The sequence below is a fragment of the Callithrix jacchus genome, chromosome 4 (genome assembly GCF_049354715.1).
Source record: "Callithrix jacchus isolate 240 chromosome 4, calJac240_pri, whole genome shotgun sequence".
Taxonomy (NCBI): Eukaryota; Metazoa; Chordata; class Mammalia; order Primates; family Cebidae; genus Callithrix; species Callithrix jacchus.
In genome coordinates this window covers 41278895-41302990 of record NC_133505.1, presented here as the reverse complement: position 1 = coordinate 41302990, position 24096 = coordinate 41278895, and the positions used below count along the sequence as shown (strand labels likewise).

Below are 24096 nucleotides of genomic sequence, written 5' to 3'. Positions count from 1 at the left end.
AGCTGCTCAGGAGGCTGAGGCAGGAGAATTGCCTGAACCCAGGAGGTGGAGGTCGCGGTGAGCCGAGATGGCGCCATTGCACTCCAGCCTGGGTAACAAGAGCGAAACTCCGTCTCAAAAAAAAAAAAAAAAAAAAAAAAAAGAAGAGAGATGGGATGGAAGCTAGAGAGATGAGAAAAGTGTTGGGGACAAGGAAGATTTGAGCCTACATTCTAAACTGAGGGGAAGGATCCAGCAGCAAGGGACTGATTAGAGTGAACAGAGATAGAAGGGAGGACGGCTGAGACAAGCACCCAGTGGAGGCAGGAGTGAAGGTCTCGAGGGCATAGGTGGAGGTCAGGGTTAGCCTGGAGCAGGAAGAGTCCCAGCCTCTGAGACTTGAGAAAGAGAAGCCAGCGTCTCCGAACGGTCAGAATGTCGCTGATGAAGGGTGTTTTCTTGATGAGGTAAAAGGCAAGGAATTCCTGCTATGTATAACTGAATGTGGAGTGAGAGCAGAGTGATAAGGTTTGGAACTTTCACGAGGAGACTGGGATAAGTAATTAATTGATCAATCAATCAATTAAATGGCTTGCTGCCTCTTTTCCTATCAATTCAAGTCCATCCTGCTTTCACCTGGCTCCAAAACAAACACTGTTCTTGCTGCCATTTATCATAGATAAGGCACAACTCTATTACATTAGCAGGACATCTGTGACTGTCACAGTTTGACACCAGCCTGTTTCCTAAGCCTCGCCTCCTCCAGCTCCTCATTTACTTGGCCACACAGCACTCCCCTGCCTACCACATGCTTTGCAGCCTCTGTGCCTTTGCCCGGGCCGTCTTCTTTCCTTGCAAGCCTCTCACCCTCTTCTCTGCATCGGTAAACTCGTATTTACCCTCCAAGGCACAGTTCAAATGTCATCTTCTCTCTAGCCTCTCCTACCTAGGGCAAAATTAGTAATTCTAGACTGAGATCATCTCTCTGGGGAGGTGGGCATGTACTGGCCATTTCTGTGTTCCCAAGACCTTAGAAACACCAGAACCCTCCCCTCTCAACCCTCTGCTATCTCCACATGGCATTAGAGTCCACAGAATCCCGTGTGGTTGCTTGGATCTACCCACACACATTCTAGAGTCTTGGGAGGTCCCCTAGGAACGTCCCTGTTCTGATAAAGAGACTCTGTGGGTATTTTCCTTTGCTAGCCCAATTGCACTCTCTGTTTTTGTGAGGACACTTGGGAAGATGAAAAAACTCTGTCACCACTGTCATCTTCTCCTTGTATCCCCAACATCTGACACATCGAACATTACTTCAAAACTACTATGAAGACAAAAGGAAAGGCAAATTAACTAAAATTTTTCAGAAGTCTTCAAAAGCCTGTAAAAACCATTCAATTCAATATAAAAGGACAAAAACTTCAAAGCCAAATTGTTGGTAAATTGATAAAATTGAAGCATTGATGATTTGGTGAATTAATTTCTGAGTAGTTGATGGGTTGATTTTAGTGAGCTGATGTGCAGTAAATTGGTTTTCAGGATGGTCACGGAGAGGATAGAACTGGCTTGGAGCCAGGGGCCACAGCCCAGACCACGGGGGCCCAGGATCAGGCCCCAGCAAAACTGGAAGGATGTAAGCAGGGGCAGAGCCACGCTGGGGCCCCCAGCAGGCAAGGTGGCTGAGCCCCATTGCCTTTGCCAGGGATAATCGATCACAGATTAGACCAGCCACAGAAATCTTGGCAATCGATGGGAGAGGCCAAGGAAATGGGAGCAGAGAACCATCAGAAAAGAGAAAAAATGTTACCCAGGCACAGCTTCCCACAGCCAGCACACTCTATAAGTTCATTCTCTGCCCCAGGATGTCATTCCCAAAACGGGGAGGGAGGGGGAGGAGAAGAAACCATGAAAGACTCCGCCTTTCCCAAAAGAGATGTGAAGTTTTCAAAAAATAAGTACGTTTTAATGTATAAATTTCAGACTATCTGCAGATACAAAGGAAGAGTGATTTTAGCTTAGAATTTTCCAGGAGATAGAGGTTGGGGCTCTGGGATTTAGGGAAGTCAGGAGATGGAAGGGGAAAGTTCTAAGGGAAGTGAGCAGCTCCCAGCCAAAGGGCAGAAGTCCAGAGTTTGAAAAGTGATGGCCAACAAGAAATCTGCTGTCCTAGGGAGCTGCCCCCAAATAACCACCACAGCCCGCCCAGGGCAGGAGGCTGGGGAAGAGATGCCATCCTCCATATGTAAGCACACATTTGCATCACTTCTCTGTGCAAGAATCATCAGACATTCTAGTGACAGCACTGGGCCACCTGACTTCCTGCAGTTATACGGGCACTTGAAACTACTTAATTACTATGGAAAGGATTAGCCCCAGAAAGCTGCAGGCCACATAAAAATTTATATTGCACATTAATATAATGGACTTTCTCCTTTTTTTAACAACATATTTATTTCTGTGTACAGACTTCCAAGATAGCTATTCTTGATCGCAGGAACCATAATTGTGGTCCCAGAACCTAGCACGGTGCTTAAAATAGATTAAAAATAGAGCGATGCGCCAACAGAATAGTCAGCTCTAAGGTCCGGAATGGAAAAATTCAATGGTAAGGACGCCCTCTGGTGGAATATCTAGGTAGCAACAGGAAAGGACCTGAAGACCCTGGCAAGTAGCAGGCTGCTTAAATGGAAAAATCTCAGAAAAGGAGCCAGTGGCCAACTGGTAACCAACCAAGAGCAACCAGAGCAGTGCTGGCCAGTAGAAAGGAGCCTCTTAATTCAATTTCAAAATTTCTAGTAGCTACATTTAAAAAACAATAAGAAACATGTGAGATTAATGTAATATATATTGCAAACTGCAAATATACAAAAAATTGTCAACTCAACATTAATTAATATAAAATTACTGAGATTATGTATGTATATTTAATCGAGTATTCCAATTCCAGGGCATTTTGTACTTAGAGTACATTTTTTGCTGAATAGCTACAGGTGGCGGCGGCTACCGCACTGGACAGCATAGTCTGTCCTGCTCGTCTGTGCTCCCAGGGCAGACACAGTACCCAGGTCATGGTAGGTGTCCTATAAACATGTATTTAATGAAGAATGTCCCCCAACACCTACCTGAACTTGTCATGCTCCAAAGAACATGACAGATATAACTTTACCTCAAAGTCAGCATTTTAGACAATTTAGAACTGGATTTGTGTCATTTTAAAAGGACACTTTAGTAAGTTTTTGTTGAACTTATATTTACCCCAGTATTAGACTCTAGTCCCAATAACAGTACCTCTCCTAGAGGCATGTTATCCACTTTGTTTACTTTTATTTGTTATCATCAACTTATTTATTTAATATTCTGCTACCATTTGGGGGGAAAGAGGCGACTGTGTAACAGAGATTCTTACAGGTCTTTTCTATCTGGGAGGGAATGTGGGCCATACATGCATATTCTGAGAAGACAAATAATGAGGAAGCCCTGGTGAGACTGAAAGCTGTTTTGAACTGGGTTGCTTGCTGGCTGTGGCGATGAGACGGTTCCTGGAAGCTTCTGCTCTTGCCTCCCTGGTGTTGGCCTTGAGCAAGCACTGCCTGCTCCCTGCTGGGAAGAACGATGGCCATATCCTGATTGCCTGCCAAGCTGTTGAGGGATAGGTGAGAAAATCCAAGCTGAAATCCTGCTGGAGTGGGGAGGAGCTGGGGACTGCCCTAGTCATTGCCTCCTCCGTCACTCCAGCTACCAGTGCTCCCTATGCCTCCCAGTGCTCCCACCCTGAAGCCCTGAACTGAAGTGACACCCAAAGGGTAGTGACTGTGGTTTTGTGCTGGCCGAAGACTCCAGCTGGCTCTTCATTGTCTTTACACACATGACACTAACACAGATGACCACCAATGGGCCAAAATAACGAGACCTGTAGGGAGTGCCACTACCTCAAAAGAAAATCAGCAAACAGGACCATCGATGTGCTTGAAAGAAGTCATAGAAAACAGAGGCCAGCCATTTAAAATCAGCGTTAAAAGTGCACTTTAATAGTGAGAAGCTATTATAGTAGGAAAACAATAGAAAATATAGGAAAACACCTAGAAGTTCTCAGTGTAAAATAAATACAGTCAAAGTAAAAGCCTCATTAATGGGATAAATGGTGGGAGAGATGCAACTGAAAACAAATGGAAAGTTGACGGACTACACTGAGGAGCTAATTAAAGAGGGAAGAATGGAGAGGTCATAAACAGCAAAGTCAAGGGAAAAGGAGGAGAGAATTGTTCAAATATAGACTATGTGAGTTTTATAAAGACAAACAAATAGAGGAGAAAATAGTTAAAGAAAGAAAAAAGAAGTGCGGTGGCTCATGCCTGTAATCACAGCACTTTCAGAGGCTGAGGCAGGTGGATCAACCGAGGTCAGGGGTTTGAGACCATCCTGGTCAACATGATGAAACACTGTCTCTACTAAAAATACAAAAAGTTAGCCGGGCGTGGTGGCGGACACCTGTAATCCCAGCTACTCGGGAGGCCAGGGCAGGAGAACCACTTGAACCTGGGAGGCAGAGGTTGTGGTGAGCCAGGATCACATCACTGCACTCCAGCCTGGGCAACAAGAGTGAAATGCTACCTCAAAAATAAAATAAAATAAATAAAATGAATTCCCAGAATTTATAGAGAAAATCCATAATGTCTTAAAGAGAAGGAAAAACCCACTCTAGATACACTAGCAACATTTTAAAGTATCAAAGGCAATGAGAAAATTCTAAAAGATTCCAGCATGAAATATTGACATGGGATTTTCTAACTGTGACATTGGATGCAAAAAAAAAATTGGAATGATGTTATTTAAAATATTAAAGGAAAAAGCTTCAAATAGAATTGAATACACAGCTAAACTTTATTCAAAAGTGTTGGTGTAATAAAAAATTATCAAGCATACCAAGCCTTCAGAAGGTTTGCTATGCAGATTCCCACATTTGACACTTTTTGAAAGAATTCTAATCAGAGAAAGCATTCTAGAAGGGGCCAAAAGATGTGAGAACTAATGCTGACCAAATACTTCGGTGAAGGAGAAAGTATGAGAATGAATTTGAAAGCATGCAAAGTTCTTATCCAGTCAAAGGGAAGATGGGGAAGGTATCGGTAAAAACAAAAACAAAAAAAGCCAATGAAGACCAAAAGAGAAAAGTTGCCCGGGTGTGGTTGCTCATACCTGTAATTTCTAGCACTTTGGGAGGCCGAGGCAGGCGGATTGCCTGAGCTCAGGAGTTCGAGACCAATCTGGGCAACACAGTGAAACCCCATCTCTACTAAAAAAAAAAAAAAACAAAGACATTAGCCAGGTGTGACAGCATGTGCTTGTAGTCCCAGCTACTCAGGAGGCTGACACAGGAGAATTGCTTGAACTGGGGAGGTGGCAGTTGCACTGAGCCAAGATTGCACCCGGCATCCAGCCTGGGCGACAGAGTGAGACTCCAACTCCAACTCCAAAAAAAAAAAAGAGAGAGAGGAAACTTAAAAAAATAGAAATGTTGAAATAAATAAGGTATTAGAAACAAGTCCAAGTGAACTAATATTCACAATAAACAGTCAGAATATGGCAAAGACAGTGCCATGTGCTCACCAAACCATTACATCTTCCTGCACATACAGCTAAAGTGCGTTTTTCCATCCCCATGCGCCTATGCGGGGTCCTTGTTTACTTCCTGCCAATGGAATGTGAGCAGAGATGGCAAATCGTTTCTGGTCCAAAACCACGGGACGAATGTGCCTTCCCCTGCAAAGCTGGAAGTGAAGTGCTCTTCAGTAGTGGAGATACAAGGTGCTTAGCTACCTTGAGGCACTTTTCGGAGGAGAGCTGCAGAGTGCCTGACCTGCCTTGAACTACACATGGCTAAAAAATAAACCTGTGTTGTGTTAAACCACTGACGCTTCCGTGTTTGTCTCTTGCAGAAACAAGTTTGCTCCCTTTGACTGCCACATGAAGTGAACTACCAGTTAGAAGGCAGAGACTGCCAGCTTGAATCAAAATCAAAAATCTATATATTGTTTATTTTTGTAGCCCACACCAAGGGCTACATCTAAAGCAGACATACACAGGGGAGTAAAAACAAAAGAGTAGAAAAAGATACAGCAAACAAATACCCAAAGACAGCTGTAGAGCTTATTACCATCAGACAAGACAGACTAGGACAGAAAGATTGTCAGGACAAATTGGGAAAAGGCTCACCACTGTAAAAATTCCCAAGAGTAAGCACCTAATAATCTAAATGCATAGAGGGCAAAAGCTGATTTAAAAATTAGAAACAAGTTGAAAAAACTACAGTCATAGTTAGAGGTTTAAATACACCATTCATAGGCCAGAAGTCGTGGTGCATGCCTGTAGTCCCAGCTACTCTGGGAGGCTGAAGCAGGAGGATCACTTGAGCGCAGGTGTTTGAGGCTGCAGTGAGCCGTGATTACTCCATTGCACTCCAGTCTGATCAACGGAGCAAGAGCCCATCTCTAAAAAATAAATAAATAAATGCAGCACTCTTAGTAATGTATAGGTCAGTCCAAAAATAAAGAAAGCCATAACCAATAAGAATGACAAAATCCACATGCTTGATCCAATAAACATGTACATGTATAAAATTCTGCATCAAATTTATTAGAGTCCATGTGAAATATTTACAGAAGTTGACCACACTCTATGCCATAAAGGATTATCATATAATTAAGTTTTAAGTTAATAAAAAAAATCACACTTTAAAAAAATCTGTGTATGTTTTGAAATAAAAAACACCCAATACTCAATTGTTATTAAACAAAGAAGCAAATTCTTTCTCTTGAGTTTTTCATGTCTTACCCATCTTATCATTTCATGGCTCCAGCTCCCACCTCACCTGGGGAGAGATGAAGGTGGTGAGGGTCCCGACCAGGGCAGGAACGAAGCAGTGAAGACACTGTTCATTCATGCAGAGATATCTCCTAGGCACCTTTATGTGCTAGGCATTATGCTAGACACTGCAGAATGGAAACAAAAACTAAGATTAGGGCTCCCCACAAACTGTGCCACACAATTCAATTACTAGCTGTCATTTCATTAATTTGAAGCTGTGTCTGCCCCACTCAATATAGGCATCCCTTCTTTATTGAGGAAAGAGCACTGGACCAGCTTTTACCAGTCCACAGGCTACCCAAGAACCACCTTCCTTGGAAAGGCGAATCTAACCCACTAGGTCAAGAGGAAACCTGGGAACGTGTATTATAACAAACTCACCAGATGACTCTCATTTGGAACCAGAGACCCAGATGATTTCCTAGGTCCCTTCCAAGTTGAAAATCATCTATTTCATGGTCTTTCACACATGGCTTAATTTGGTTAGACTTCTGTTTCCTTAGATGTTAGGTTCACTTCTTTTTTTCTTTAATACTGGACTAAATTCTCCCAGTGCCTTGTATTAGCCAAGCCCAACTGGAAGCCAAAGGCAAGGGTGATGCCGTCCTCCGGCCTGTGGCAGCCTGGAGGAGGTGCCCGCGTCCTGGAGGGACCAGCAGAGAGGACCAGCACCTCTGCCCTCCTCAGGGAGTCCGGAGAAGCTCCTTACACTCTGCTTTAGACCAAACATCTCCAACAATTACATATTTTTTCTTACACAATGAAATAATAAGAGAAAAATAAAATAACATTTTTGAAAGTGATTTAAGGTTTTAAGAGGTTTTCATTCTACTGTGTATCCAATGTTTTCCTTTTAAAGATTATTGGTAAAGTTTATTTTACTTTTAACTCAAAATCTGTCCACAGAAGCTTCTAGGGAAAGTAGGATTCCCTGCATCGCAGATCAAGATAGACGCGGCGCTCGGACGGCCTTTTCTCTCCCTTCCGGGGGTCCCTTCTTGGAGGATGTGGTATCAGTTGTTCCCAGCCCCACCTGTCCTCCAAAATTTCCTTTGGCCTCTCCTGGGGGCCCAGTGAATCCTTCCACCTTCTCACCCAGGCTCTTTCCCTCTTTACCCAGCAACAGATACATTGACTCAGAGAATTTCTGTGATTGGCTGAAGATAGCAGGGGTCTCCCCCATCCTCGAATCTGTTTTCTTCCTCTTTACTTCCGCCTTGTTCCTGTACACCCCACATTGACCGAGATTGATTTGATTAAAGCACCAGAGTGCAATGGCCCTCAGAGCAGGGCTGGTCCTGGGGCTGTACACCCTGACCACCCTCCTGAGCCTGCAGGAGGCAGGGGCCACCAAGGGTGAGTCCAAGGGTGAGGGGGGTGGGGGGGAGCAGAGATTTATGGAATTGGGTTACATGAGAGGTGGCATGGAGGATGCTTGTTCCCCTCCCTCTCTGGTTTATGGGCAGCTTCCTTCACCAAGAAACACCCAATCCCCCTCACCTCCGTCACATCCACTCTGGACCTAAGTGAAGGTGCAGCTCGGTCAGCTGCGCAGGTGTCCTGTTCAGCATTTGCTCATGTTCAGATTTCTCCTCATTCCTTCCTCCATCCTGAGACCCAAACCTTTACCCAGCAGATGCCAGCAAGCACCCTGATTTCTCTACCACCCCTGGCCCAGAATGTGCCTGATCAAGTCCAGTTCTGTTGCAGTGTTTATGCCCACGCTGGTAGTTAGCTGTTTACCTGTCTTTGTTCTTCAGGAGACATGGGCTGGTGTGCGGGTCCACAGCTAGTTTGTCTTGCTTGCTTTTATTTCCCTGGCCCACCATTGTGCTGGGTGCATGCTAGTTCCTCAATAATTGTTGCTCAAACAACTTCACAGAAGTCTACAAGAATTAAAACTTAATCCCCAACTTCCAGAAAACTAGACAACAGTTCTGGAAGAGACAGTGATAATGCTCTGAGATGGAGGAGTTGGGACATGAACCTTGACTTCTGACTTCTTCTGCCTTGAGTTGCTTCTTTCTATCCTGTTGGTCTCTGGGTCACTAACCGTGATTCCTACTCCTGCCAGCCGTGGCCTGTTTCCCCTCACACTCACCTGCACTGCATCTCTGTGCAAAGCTCCACCACTCTCCTGTCCTTAATCACTCCTCATCCCACCCCTACAGTCCCACCAGCTCACAACACAGGGCCTGACCACACAGGCAGAGCAGATGACCACAGCCGAGATTTAAATTCTGGAGCCCCAAACATGATTTTAGGCAGCCTCTCCTCTTTCCATCCTGATACACCAGCCTGCACTGTGTCTGTGCCGGCTGCGGTGTGCTGGGATGAGCGTCTTTCTTCCTGTCTTCTCCCTTCCCCTCTCCCAGGACTACCCTCGTGTCAGAACAGGACTATGTCCCCACACAGAACCCAGGACAGGGCCCAGGCTTAGGGACTCAACAATCACATATTGTGGATGAGACAGACACGTTTTCTTCTCTCTCCTTAACCCTGAACTCACCACATACAGCTGACCACATGGGCTCCTACGGACCCGCCTTCTACCAGTCTTACGACGCCTCGGGCCAGTTCACCCATGAGTTTGATGGGGAACAGCTGTTCTCTGTGGACCTGAAGAAAAGCGAGGCCGGGTGGCGTCTGCCTGAGTTTGGCGACTTTGCCCGCTTTGACCCACAGGGTGGGCTGGCCAGCATCGCCGTGATCAAAGCTCATCTGGATGTCCTGGTGGAGCGCTCCAACCGTACCAGGGCCATCAACGGTACCGGCCCTCCCTCTGCCCACCCAGTCAGGCAGGAAGGTCCAGGGAAACTTCCTCCCATCCCAGTTCCCAGGCCCCCATCACTCTGGCGCATGCTCTCAGCGCCCGCACCTGTCATGCTCTGTCCCTTTCTTTCCGAGGAGGCTCCAGGCCTTCCCAGACCCCTTTGGCACCCCTCTCCTTGAGGAAAGACACCTCTCACCCGGACTCCTGCCCAGGGACCAGTCAGATGCAGGAGCTCCTGGTGTCCCCACTCCCTTCCCAGTCTCCTCTCCCTCTGTTTTTCTCCTCTCCTGCCCCAGTGGATACCATCCCAAAGCATCCCCTGCCCACAGATGGCCACGAAGGGGACACATCCCTTAATCCCAGTTCTAGTAAGCCCCTGGGGTGAGGGAGGAACCTGTGGACTCAGGTCCCGTTCCTCCTAGTGCCTCCACGGGTGACTGTGCTCCCCAAGTCCCGGGTGGAGCTGGGCCAGCCCAACGTCCTCATCTGCATCGTGGACAACATCTTCCCCCCTGTGATCAATATCACCTGGCTGCGCAATGGCCAAACTGTCACTGAGGGAGTGGCCCAGACCAGCTTCTACTCCCAGCCTGACCATTCGTTCCGCAAGTTCCACTACCTGCCCTTTGTGCCCTTGGCTGAGGACGTCTATGACTGCCAGGTGGAGCACTGGGGCCTGGACACACCGCTGCTCAGGCATTGGGGTATGGAGCCCCTCCCCACACACCCTCCTGGCATTTACTTTACTCTAGAGTCCTTCCCGGCACGACCAACTCCTTCCTTTCTCTCCCAGAGCCCCAGGTGCCTACTCCACCGCCAGATAACATGGAGACCCTGGTCTGTGCCCTGGGCCTGGCCATTGGCTTGGTGGGCTTCCTCGTGGGCACCATCCTCATCATCATGGGCATATGTGTGTCCAGTGCCCCCAGGTGCAGAGGCTACGGGAGTCTGGGGGGAGAGGGAGGAAAGTGGATGACTCTGAACAGGACATGGGTGGAGAATCAGACATTCTGTTGGGGGGAAAGAAATCAGGAAAGAAATGGGCAAGGAGGAAAGAAGAATATGTGGGGTGAGGGAGTGGGATTTGGAAGAGGTGGGCACTCAGAGATAGGATCGCAGAGTCTTCAGACTGAGTAACCTCGATCGTATGGTTTCTGCTACTTTAGGTAATGATTCTTCTGAGAGCAACGGCTTGTGGGAGACACGCTGCAGATCCTCGTGGGTTCGTGACAGCCCCTGAGTGCTCAGCATCCTTTAAATGCATCTCGCTGTGCTGACTTTGAGTGGGATCAAACTTTTCCTATAGGTCCCCTCCTTTTTGGGCCCAGTATTCATGGCAGGTTCGTGGGATACCCAGTCGCTTCCCTTTCCCCTTCGACACACGCACACATTCTTGCTCTACCCGAAGCTCTGGCTGCACTAAATGCTTTGGTAGTGTTTACACTGTGTCCTTTTTAGGTCTCGGCCAGTTTTCCCAGAGGTGAGGCGTGTGGTGCTGGGGATTAGCAGCTGTCCTGGGGCCCGTACGGCTGTGTCTTGCTCCGTTTGGCCCATTGTGTGTTGCTTTGTGAATGAGCCATTTCACGTGGACTTCATAAAATATGCCTCCTGAGTTCAGGTTTGCCCTGAAAGGGATAGAGTCTCCTGTTCCTCACAACCTTCTCAGCTAATGACAGGTCTGAAGGGCACTGGGACAGGACAGGCTCATGGGGACTCCACTCCTGCCTGGGTTTACTCTGTATGAAGAGGCCATTGGTATCCTGCCAGGATGTTATTTCTTTTTTCTACATTCCCTAGAGTCCCATGCATGGCAAAGAGAGGTCCAAGGCTTGCATGTGGTGGCCACTTCCCTCAATGGGGGCAGTCATGATAGGTAGGAGGCGGTAGAGTTGGTCTGCAGAGTATCTGGTTAGAGAGGAGGTCCACCGGGACACTCTTTATGTGGCCTAGAAGATTTTAGTCTACTTTTCTGTGAACAAAATCAAAAACATACAAAGAGAATAAGTCACCATACCAGGTAGCTTATGTCAAGACCAGAATGAGCAGTACAGATGACGATTTTTAAACCAGAATGCACATAAGAACTGCTCAGGATCCCTCTAAAAGTACAGTACCTAGTGCAGAGGTGCACTCCTGTAATCCCAGCACTTTGGGAGGCCAATGGGGCAGGATCGCTTGAGGCCAGGAGATAGAAACTACCCTGGGCTACGTAGAGTGACCCCATCTCTAAAAAGAAAGATTTAAAAATTAACCAGGTATGGTGGCTTGCACCTGTCTTCCCAGCCACTTGGGAGGCTGAGGCTGGAGGAGTGCTTGAGCCCAGGAGTTCAAGGCTGCAGAGAGCCAAGATTGTGCCATTGCCCTCAGCCTGGGTGACAGAGTGAGACCCTGTCTCTAAATAAATAAAATATAAAAATAACAGGCATCACCCAGTCCTACTGAATTAGAATCTTGGGGGTGCAAGGGGTGGCAACAAGGAGGCTGTCTTTTTTTTTTTTTGAGACAGACTCTCCCTCTGTCACCAGGCTGGAGTACCATGGTGCAATCTTGGCTCACTGCTACCCCCACCTCCCAGGTTCAAGCGATTCTCCTGCCTCAGCCTCCCAAGTAGCTGGGATTACAGGCACGCACCACCATGCCCAGCTAATTTTTGTATTTTTAGTAGAGACAGGGTTTCACCATGTTGGCCAGGCTGGTCTCAATCTCTTGACCTTGTGATCTGCCTGCCTTGGCCTCCCAAGGATTACAGGCATGAGCCACCACACCCTGTCAAGGCTGTCATTTTTAACCATCTCTGGATGACTGATGCAGCCATTCTGGACCTGCGCTGCGGTCTGATAACTGGGGACCCTGTGACATAGTCAGGTGCCATGGGGCATCATGGGAAAGGGAGATCCCTGAGGTCTGAGGTGGACTAGGAAGGCTTTCTGAAGAACCTGGGTCTGTTAGGGCATCAAAGCCAATCAAGGTACAAGTAAGTACGGGCAAAATGAGGTTTTAAACTGTGAGCCGTTGGACTTGGAAAAGAAAGAAACCAAGAGATTATGGGGACTAGATGGGCTTCTTAAGAGAGAATAAGTTGAAATCAACGACCAGAAGACCCTGGTGGAAGTTGAAAGAGAAACGTCTCAGGCAAACTTTCTGTGTGCCAGTAACAGAAACCCTCTTCATGTGATCACATGCAAAGTATAGGATATTTGCAATGTAGACGTGGGGAGGAGCGCAGGGCCCAAGGGTAGGATTTAGCCAGGCCTCCCAGGAACAGAACTCAGAACCAAAAAGCCCAGAGAAGGTAGAGCTGCCCCTCTGACACTCTCACATCCACGCAGTCTGTGTTCTCTAGACCCCCTGCATGGCAGCCGTATTCTCTCTCTGTGGACTGACTGTCCTTTACAGTGAACATGTCCACACAACTCCTCAGTTTGTTTCATTTCAACTCTCACAACCCACAGAGGCTGTGTCTCCCAGCCAGAATTTTAAATTCTTGGAAAAATAAATAACCGGCCAAACTTGGAGCAGGTGTCTGTCCATCCCAGCCCTGTGTAGTTAGAACAGGGGAAGAGATCCCACTGCACAAACGTGGCTGCCAAGCACTCACCCCGTGGCAAGGGTCACGTTGTTCTCAGAGAAAGAGGAATAAGTTGTTTCTCAGAAGACATCACGAGATATGTGTGTTTTCAATAGTCTCTGATCTCTGCTGATCTTTCGCTTAGAAGTTAACTTGGTGCATCGTTGGAAAGGCATTTCTCTCATCTCCGTCCTAAGGCTTAATAAAGTCATAAAACTGTGTTCTTTTGACCAAGAAATGTGCTTTTTTTCAGTGTTGCATATACTACCCTGAAGTCACTGGAACTTCTAGGAATAATTCCAAATCTTTTAGATTTATGCATCTGCGTGTATATTCACATTTTTTTCTAGTCTCAAGGTACATAGTCTTTTATTTCAAAAAACAAATTGCCCTCCTGCATTCTTGATCTGACTTTCACTCTCTTTTAGAGCATCCAATAGTCTCCTGTCCTGTGTTTCCAAACTCTCCCTTTTTTGCAGGGTCCCCTACAAAAAAGGTCCCCAAGCATGTCATCTCTCCTATATAATGAGAACATCAAATCCTCTGTCTGTCCTATGACCCAGTCTCCTTTCTACCCAAGCTCCTCCCAGTCACACTCTCTGAGAGTGTCCTGCACGGACTGCATGCAGATCTTCTCTTCCCATCCACTCTCTTTGGTTTTTAATTTTTAACCAAATTATGTTATATGCATAATTTAGAGTCAATTTTTTTTGAGACAGAGTCTTGCTCTTGTCACCCAGACTCTAGTGCAATGGCACAATCTCGGCTCACTGCAACCTCCGCCTCCTGGGTTCAAGCAATTCTCCTGCCTCAGCCTTCTGAGTAGCTGGAACTACAGGCACCCACCACCGCGTCCAGCTAATTTTTGTATTTTTAGTAGAGACAGGGTTTCGCCATGTTGGCCAGGCTGGTCTCGAACTCCTGACCTTGTGATCTGCCCACCTTTGTCTCCCAAAATGCTGGGATTACAGGTGTGAGCCACCACACCCAGCCCCGAGTCAAACATTTCTACAAGATTTGCCATAGAAATCCCAGTCTCCAACGCCCTCTCCCACCATATCCTTACCCTCACAGAAAATAACTTTCAACTGTTTTAATGTGTTCTGTTGGTATTAACCTCCCATTCCAAATAACATGTTTATGTCGCTACATCAAGAGTTTTCAGCTTTAAGCTTTATCTCTTTACCTCCTGCTGTGGAAGAAGGGGATTTATATGTTTTTTCATCTTCAAAGAACATCATGTCCCCTTCCCATGCCCCTTCTTTTAACATGACTATATGGTCATTTTTAACTATATTGTATGTTCACTGTATTACTATGTTTAATTTTTGCTATATTGTATTTTTACTATGTTACTGTGTTTATATCAGTGTGATCCTGTAATGGCAAACCATAGAGGAAGCCATGCTTGCTCTTCCTTTCCTAGAGGACTTCATTTTCTCTGGAGTGCTTAATTGTCCTGTTTTCCTTTGCTTGGCTGTTATTTGTACTGATTATTAATGAATCACAAAATTCCTTGCAGTACAATCAGACAAGTCAGCTATTCTGTCAATTTTATCATCAGCTATAATTCTCCCAGAACATTCTGTCTGCTCCAGTCTTAACTCTGCCCTTGATGACACAGCGGCCACTCTGAGATCACCCTTCACCATCCTCGTCAGGATTTACCTGTCCCCCGAGTTTCTTGTATCCAGTCATTGCCCTTTTGTGGTCTGCCTTATTTTGTGAGACACATCCTGTTTCCGCTTCCCGAGAAAGAGTGCATATGAGGAAAATGCTTTATGCTTCGTATGTCAAAAAATGTGCTTATTCTACTCTCGCACTTGAATAATAGCTTGCACAGGTATAAAACTCAAGATTGGAAATAATTTCCATCAAAAGTTTTAAGGCATTTCTCTATAATCCCTTAGCTTCCTGTGTTATTGTTGATAAGCCAAAAGATATTGTGTCATGAAACTTTGTATGTAATTGTTGTTTTTTTCTTTCTGGAAGCTTGTAGGTTATCTCCTTTTTCCCTGCTTCCTTTAAATTCTTCTAGGAGCTTCATTACCTACAGGATGAAAAGACCCTTCTCAAACTGTCCTCAGTGCACTATTTTAACCGTATTTCTTTTTTTTCTTTTCTTTCTTTCTTTTCTTTTTTTTTTTTTTTTTTTGAGATGGAATCTCGATTGTTACCCAGGCTGGAGTGCAGTGGCCCAATCTCGGCTCACTACAACCTCTGCCTCCCGGGTTCAAGTGATTCTCCTGCCTCCGCCTCCCAAGTAGCTGGAACTACAGGCGCCCACCACCATACCTGGCTAACTTTTGTATTTTTAGTAGAGACAGTGTTTCACCATGTTGGCCAGGCTAGTCTTGAACTTCTGACCTCAAGTCATCCACCCACCTTGGCCTTTTAGAGTACTGGGATTACAGGCATGAGCCACCACACCTGGCCTATTTTAACCATATTTCTAATAGCTCCTCCTGAAAATGGCCAATACTTAAGCCACAGAAAACTGTCATTGCATGTCTACCCCTCCCTGCCTTTGCACAAACTATTCTCTGTGCTGGACCTGCCTTCCTCCGCCAACCAGTAAAAATTCCACCTGTCCTTCCAGGGTCCAGATTAAATGTCACCTCTTCTGTGAAGCCTTTCCAATCCCAGCGCCTAATATGCTGGCCACCCTCTCTCTGCAGTGCATACCACATTCCGCCCAATGGCAGAGTTGACTGTGTATGAATTTGCCTTTGTCACTAACTGCTCCTCTAACACAAAAGAAGTCTGTGCCTTATATTTCCAACACCCAGAACATAATGGGCTTTGAAACACTTGTAGAATTCTATTTAATTCCATTTTGTTTGCTCCAAGTCCAGCCTGCTGTGACTATCTGCAGCTGGTTTTAGTGACATTGGCTACCCTTTACCCAACACATGCAATGGGCCTGTCCTTAATGCTTTTCACGTGTATTGGATTTATCCGATTCAAAACCTGCTCTTTAAAACATCTTAAATCTGATTCAAAATCCCTGCCATGAGGTTGGTTTTAAATTCAATCTGTCATTATTGGGGCTTCTGTCTCTCACAGTTGTTCCAAGGGTGTGTGCCCTGACACATGCTGAGGCCTTGGAGAAGCCCCTGTTGTCTTCCTGCATCTGTCCAGACTGCTTACTGCAAGCATGCTCAGGGCTTAACCTGTATGGTCTTTTCCAAGTGGCAGCTCTACTGCTTCTGCACCAGGCTTGGGACAGGGGAATCTTTAGAGAGGACTGATCTTCAGTGCCTGGGAGCAGGACTACAAAGATGTACCACATGGTACCAGGGGTACAACTTCCCCTCCCTGGGGGGCCTCCCCTCCCATGTCCTTCCCCCCCGACCCTGCATTGGCTGCTGCAAGGGAGGAGGGCTCTTTCAGACCCACAGGCCACTGTGCCTTCCTCAGTTCGGGAGAACCTTCCCCCTTTGCCTCGCAAAGGCATTTCCCCCTCTCTCTCTGGTACAATGTCTGAGACACCTGGCATAATGTCAAGTGAGCTTCAGGTTTTGGGAAATCCAAAGCCAAAAGAGGAAAGGCCTTGGAGGTGACATATGCTTTGTCTTGTGTGATAACCCTAAATACAAGAAAAAAGAAAAGCATCATTCTACTGTACATGAATTATTTTATTTCTTCCTTACAACCAATCAGCAAGTTAAGTGTAATTATTTCATTTTACAGAGAAGGAAGCTAGGATTCGAATTACTTAACTTGCCAAAGGTCACACAGCTAGGAGGTGGCTGGACGGTCTGTGTGATGCTACAGCCCATGTTCTTTCCACTGCACTGTCCTACTCAGCAGCAAATGGAGACCAGCTGTGAGACATGTGGCAGGATGAGCAGGGTCAGACATCAGCATTACTAGGAAATCTGTAGGAGGAGGTTTTACCCACTTTGGGAATTAACTTCTTCTGAGGCTTCAGCAGCAACAGGCTGCAGGAATGAGGTGAGTTTGAAGAATGACTGGGGTTGGAATTACTGAAGAGATTTTACTGCTTGTTCCTGGATCATTCAAAGCACTCTCCCAGTTCAGACTTTCTTTCTTGCTTAAAATATAATCTAAATTCCTTTCTGGCCAACAAGATTCTATATGATCTGGCAGTGCATGTGTCTCCATCTTTACTTCCCTCCACTCTTCCTTCTTTCATTAAGCAGCAGCCACACTATCTTTCCCTGGAGTCCTCCAGCCCAAGATCTTAACATTAATGCCTCCAATTCATCATCGATGACAACTCATGTTGTACCAAGTCAGGGAGGCTTCCTTGACCAACTTTGCTAAATAAACCACCTATCTCCAGTCTCCCTATCACATTACCCTATTTATCTCTATAAACAGATGCCTTTCAGTGAATGAGGCTCCACTTCTCAGGCTTTCCTTTCTTCTCTGACCTCAGAAAATCTTCCGGACCAGTCATCATGCACGCAGAGGAGCACGCAGAGGAAGATTCACTTCCTCTCCTCACCTCCTTATGGTGTAGGAGGTTGCTACCAATGACTTGTGATTTGGCTCCATCTTGTGGCTTGCATTCACCCCACATGGAGCCTCCAAATCTGAGTAAGCCTAGAGTCTCCCAAGGCGGACTACCCCGGACTTCTGTCCACCGGAAACCTTCTGCTGCCTCCTCCCTAGAGTCCCAACATCACTCTTGAAACCTGGTCAGATTCCCAGTTGCCCTTTATTCCTTTCCTAAGGCCTTCAGCATATGGAGCTGCTTTAGGTACAAGTTCTTACTGTAATGCCTGGAACATGGTGGTTACTCAATAAATGTTTAATCTCCAGCTGGCTAAAGAACAAATGTAGTCACCCTGCTCTCAGATACCCTGGTGACATGTCCACATAAAAAAAATAAATTAAAATTCGTTCTTCTGTTATTAACCTTATTGTTTTGTTAATACTATTATCTTTCACCTATTGAGCACTTAAGTATGTATCTTTATTATATAGTAATCTGCTTTTTAAAAATGATATGTCATTATTTGTAATAAGTGGAAATTATTGGAAACATGCCTAGTAAGCTAAGAGTAGAATAGTTGAAAAAAATTATGTACATCTGCACAGTGGAGTAACGTAGAGCTGTTAGAAAGAATGAGGAGATAGAAAAACTAAGTTCCAGTGTTTGGTAACAGACTGGGTGACTGTAGTCAGCAATAATATATATAGTATATTTCAAAGTAGCTGGAAGAGAGGATTTGAAATGTTGCCAACACATAGAAATGATAAATACTCAAGGTGAAGGATACCCCAAATACCAGACTTGATCATTACTCTCATTGTATGCATGTAACAGATGCTCATGTGTACCTCATAAATAAAATATGTAAAATATCATGTATCAATTAAAGGAAAAAGTCTAACAAAAAATGAGAAAGATCTCTTTGAATTAATATGGAGGAATCTCTAGGTTATAGTGGAAAATTCACAATGCAAAAGAATGATTAAACTATGTGCTACCTTTGTAGTAAGAAAGAGAGAAGATATATATTTTTTTTTCAAAAAGCTTCATTGGGCCAGATATGGTGGCTTGTGCCTATAATCCCCACACTTTGGGAGGACGAAGTAGGAGGATCACTTGAGGTCAGGAATTTAAGACCAGCCTGGCCAACATAGCAAGACCCTGTCTCTACTTAAAAACATTAGCCATGCATGGTGGTATGCCCTGTAGTTCTAGCTACTCAGGACGCTGAAGCAAGAGGATCACTTGAGCCTAAGAGTTGGAGGCTGTAGTCAGTTATGATTGTGCCACTGCACTCCAGCTTGGGCAATAGAGGAAGTGCATGTTTCCAAAGTGGGGGTGGGGGGGAGCTGCATTGGAAGGATAAACCAGAAATTAATAAAAATGGCTACTTTTAGGGAGGAAGGGAGAATAGAAGTGAGAAGAGAATATTGACCTTTGAAACAATAAATGCTTTACACTGTTAATAAGAATTTAACAAAAAAAAAAAACCCTCTAAAATTTAAAACAAATAGAACTGAACTACATGGAAAAAAGTATTCCAAGTGATGTTAAAAGATACTACTGTATATTATTGGTGGAATATAGTTATTTTCTCTCTCTCTCTTTTTCTCTTCTCTCTCTCTCTCTTATTTTTTATTTTATTTTATTTTATTTTTTTTGAGACAGGGTCTTGCTCTGTTGCCAGCCAAGGTTGGAGTGCTGGAGTGCACTGGTGTGATCATAACTCAGTGCATTCTCAAACTCCTGGGCTCATGTGATTTTCCCACCTCAGTTTCCCAAGAAGAGTAGCTGGGACTGCAGGCACATGCCACCATACCCAGTTAATTAAAATAAATTTTTTAAATAGAAATGGGGTCTCATTATGTTGCCCAGGCTGACTTAATAGAATAAATATTCTAAGGACAAAAAGAACTCTCAAAACTTTGAACATCATTCAGTTGTTTTACGGTTGTGATATTTGTATCCTTATTTGAAACGATGTTATATATAAAATAAAGCAAATCAGTGTTTATGTTAATGTAATTAAGAACTAAGATTTTAAGGCTGGGCAAGGTGGCTCATGCCTGTAATTCCAGCACTTTGAGAGGCTAAGGTGGGTGGATCATGAGGTCAAGAGTTCGAGACCAGCCTGGCCAACATGGCAAAATCCCATCTTTACTAAAAATACAAAAATTAGCTGGGCGTGGTGGTGAGCACCTGTAATCCCAGCTACGTGGGAGGCTGAGGCAGGAGAAATGTTTGAACTTAGGAGGCTGAGGTTGCAGTGAGCCGAGATTGTGCGCCTTTGCACTCCAGCCTGGGCAACAGGGCAAGACTCTGTTTCAAAAAATAATAATAAGGTTTTTAATGTATAAAAAGCAACTAAAAGTAGCTGAATTAAAACAATAATATTAAAGTTGAACTAAAAAAACTAGAACTGTCCATTTTAGCTAATGATTTACTAATATATATGTCGTAGCTCTACCAAATGAAAGATCCTAATAACAGCACTGTAGCAATGAGCATCCTCAATGCACAGATTGTAGTTTCTGAATATCATTTCTCACTCAGAAGAAACGGAACTTCTTGGAGAAGTGACCAGTTCTAGATCTGACTTATGGAAAATACAAAGCAAGTGTGAGTATCTCATTGTTTTCATAAACCAAGGCACTGTTCAAAGACTAATAAAGTTATGTAAAAAAACAGATCAGCCAGTTTGAAGCAGCTTCCATTGGCCAAAATTGGGACAATCAGACATCAAAAAGATGACTATAATGTAATTAAGCACACTGAGTATATAAAAATTCATGGGTTCCTATTAATAGTCAAATACAGATTTTAAAAAAAATAAGCAACAACAACCCATTTATATTAGCACTGAATGTGATCTTCCTATTCCTAACACAGAAAATCGGTACTTAAAGAAAACAAGTATTTATCCTGACATTTCACAAGGAAATGTTTCACTGATGAAAAAGGTCTACCCTTCAGAGTGCCAGTGAATAAATGTTGGGAAAAATAATAGAATTGGAAAGCTAGCATTTTGTAAACCTAATGTGGTCACTGCTTCAGGGAAGGCACCATATATGTTAAAAACATCAGGAGAATAGATGGGGGGAACAGGAGAGTCACATCATGCCAAAGTATCATGGCCACAGATTATTTCCTATTGGCAAATGGGAGAAATACCTTTACAGAGGAGAGACCTGGCTGTCATCACCTCAACTCAGTGATCAAATTTAGCCTCACCAATAATAGGACAAGATATTAAGCATATGCTTTCTAATAAGACGAAATGCAAAGTACACAGCAATACCTATGAAGAACTATTGTCGAAAAGCTTTAACCTGAATCTAATCAAGCCTTTAGTTCAAAAAGTTCTGGTCTATAAAAAATACATTGGATAGAGGAATAAGTCAAATGAAACCACAAAGAAAATATCACACAAATTCAAAATGTGAGAGATTCTACCGACCTGGTCTCTTTAAAAAGATGATGTTTAAAAAATGGGTGGGGGCAGGCTGCGGTGGCTCATGCCTGTAATCTCAGCTCTTTGGGAGTCTGAGGTGGATGGATCAGGAGATCGAGGCCATCCTGGCCAACATGGTGAAACCCTGCCTCTACTAAAAATACAAAAATTAGCTGGGCGTGATGGTGCCGGCCTATAATCCCAGCTAGTCCAGAGGCTAAGGCAGGAGAATGGCTTGAACCGGGGAGGTGGAGGTTGCAGTGAGCTGAGATCGTGTGACTGCACTCCAGCCTGGAAACAAAGCAAGACTCCATCTCAAAGAAAAAAAAAATGGTTGTGATAGTGGGAATTAAGAGACATTACAATCACATTTAGTGGATGATTCTCACCAATATCTTTGGGGAAAACAGATATAAAAGCACTTTTCAGACAAATGGGGAAATTTGAACATGGACTGGCAATCGACGATATTAGAGAGCTGTTTTCAGTTTTGTTCAGTATGATACAGTACTATAGTTATATAACAAGGCATCTTTATGCTAAAGTATTTAGGGATGAAATGCTGAGATCTCTAATTTACTTTGAAATGAATTTAGAATACACACAGTTCGAACAAATAGGACCAAATCTTGACAGTTGTTGAATCTATGGTATTTGTCTTAGTCCATTTTGTGTTGCCATAACAGAATACCACAGACTAGGTAATTTACAAAAAAAAAAATTATTTCTCACAATTCTGGAGGCTGGGAAGCCCAGTATCAAGGTGCCAATATCTAGCAAGGGCTTTCTTGCTGTGTCATACTGTGGCAGAAGACAAAAGGCTGAGAACAGGGTGGAGGAGAGGAAAGGAGTCAAACTTATCCTTTCATCAGGAGTTCATTCCTGAGATGAGATAACTAACCCACTCTAGAGATGATGGCATTAATCCCTTTATGAGGGTTCTGCCCATCTCTCTAAGAGATAGCCTAACCATCTTTTAAAGGTCCCACCTCTCAACGCTGTTGCAATGGGGATTAAGTTTCCTACAGGTTTTATATGTAGCAACTTTATGTTATATGTAACATAAAGCAAATCAGTGATTATGTTAATGTAATTAAGAACTAAGTTTGTTTTTTTTTTTTAAATAGAGTTTGGCTCTGTCGCCCAGGCTGGAGTGCAGTGGCGCCTGATCTCAGCTCACTGCAACCTCCACCACGTGGGTTTGAGCGATTCTCTTGCCTCAGCCTCCCGAGTAGCTGGGATAAGAGGCATGCACCACCACACTTGGCTAATTTTTTTGTATTTTTCGTAGAGAAAGGTTTCACCATGTTGGTCAGGCTAGTCTTGAACTCCTAACCTCAAATGATCTGCTTGCCTCCCAAAGTGCTGGGATTACGGGTATGAGCCACCATGCCCAGTCAAGAACTAAGATTTTTAATTTATAAAAATCAAGTAAAAGTAGCTGAATTAAAACAATAATATTAAATTTGAACTGGAAAAAAATTTTGAACTAGAAATGCCAATTTTAATTAATGATTTACTAATATACGTGTCCTAGCAAATGAAAGAGCCTAATAACTTTGGGAGACACATTCAAACCATAGCAGCATTCAAGCATTATTTTACTTTTTTTCAAGTTTTCTGTAGGTTTGGAAATTTTCATAAAGAGGTGTGTGTGTTTGCAATGCTTTACCATACTTGAAAATAGCAGGAATTTAAGGAAGAAATCACTATATTCCTGAGCTCGTAAGCTTTGTATGTCACCAATTGAATAATTATTGTTCTGTAATATTTTATAATTTAAATAATATAAATGCTTTGTTCTTTTAATTAAAATATAATAAACATGATATAATGCCTTTAAATTTTTTTCCACTACATGACTGCTAAATAGATACATAAAATTTGACCATTTCTCTGGCAAGTTTTTCATCCATAGGTTCAAAACACAAACTTATTTTATTTTGGGAGCCCTACAACTGCTTTGTCAATATTATATCATTTGAAAAAAATTCTGTAGTCAGAAGTTACTGTAACATTTTCCATAGACATCCTAGAAACACCAAGAATAAGTTCACCTGGAAAAAATGTTGTTTTATAGTTTTGTATTTTCCCCATGTTTGAGATTTTATGGCCAACCTACAGAAATGAGGAATAAAAAGTAGTAAAAATGAAGAAGGTACGAAGTCTCCACAATCTTAAAAGTCCTTATAATTTTTGACTCTCCCTCTTATATGGTCAATGCAGGCGCAGACGCACACCTGCTCCAACCCGCAGCTTTCCTTTCACCATCCATCTCCTACAATCCATTCCCTCAGGCCTCTTCGTTCACAAAGGTCCCAGTCTCTGATCCAAGTCTGAGGGTCTGGTTACCATTTAGAATTTATGAATGGTAGGTATGAATAGTTACCATATAGAAATTACACAGTCTAAAGTGAATATTAACAGTTTTAACTTATCCTGGTTTCTCTTCCTGCAGCAAATGCCATCATTGGAACTTCCCCTACTTATATTTGTGGAATGAAGTCATTCATTTCTTTTTCGTGTCTTCACACTTCTTAACAGTTCTCCAGCTAAGCGAAATTAATTGGGCTTAGTGAAAAAAATAAATTTTCTACAGCATGCAGGAATCTCGCGCAGTAGCTGCATTTAAAAACACGTAAGAGGCTAGGCATGGTGGCTCATGCCTGTAATCCCAGCACTTCGAGAGGCTGAGGCAGGTGGATCACGAGGTCAGGAGTTCAAGATCAGCCTGACCAACATGGTGAAGCCCGTCTCTACTAAAAATACAAAAATTAGCTGGGTGTGGTGGCACCCACCTGTAATCCCAGCTACTCAGGAGGCTGAGGCAGGAGAATTGCTTGAACCCAGGAGGCAGAGGCTGCAATGCTCCAGCCAGCATGGGCGACAAAGCAAGACTCTTTCTAAAAAAAAAAAGTAGAAATGAAAATGGAGACATTACAACTGACACTACAGAAATACAAAAGATCATCTAAGAATACTATAAACACCTCTAA

The 24096-nt window shown here is 44.0% G+C and overlaps 1 protein-coding gene across 1 annotated transcript; it reads left to right on the top strand.

Moving 5' to 3' along the window:
- The first annotated feature begins 8062 nt into the window (after positions 1–8062).
- On the top strand, positions 8063–13414 carry CAJA-DOA (major histocompatibility complex, class II, DO alpha). Its single transcript, XM_002746411.6, has 5 exons — positions 8063–8199; positions 9362–9610; positions 10039–10320; positions 10410–10545; positions 10783–13414. The coding sequence occupies exons 1-5, from the start codon at positions 8118–8120 to the stop codon at positions 10784–10786; spliced, it is 753 nt and encodes a 250-aa protein (XP_002746457.4). The 5' UTR covers positions 8063–8117; the 3' UTR covers positions 10787–13414.
- The last annotated feature ends 10682 nt before the right edge of the window (positions 13415–24096 follow it).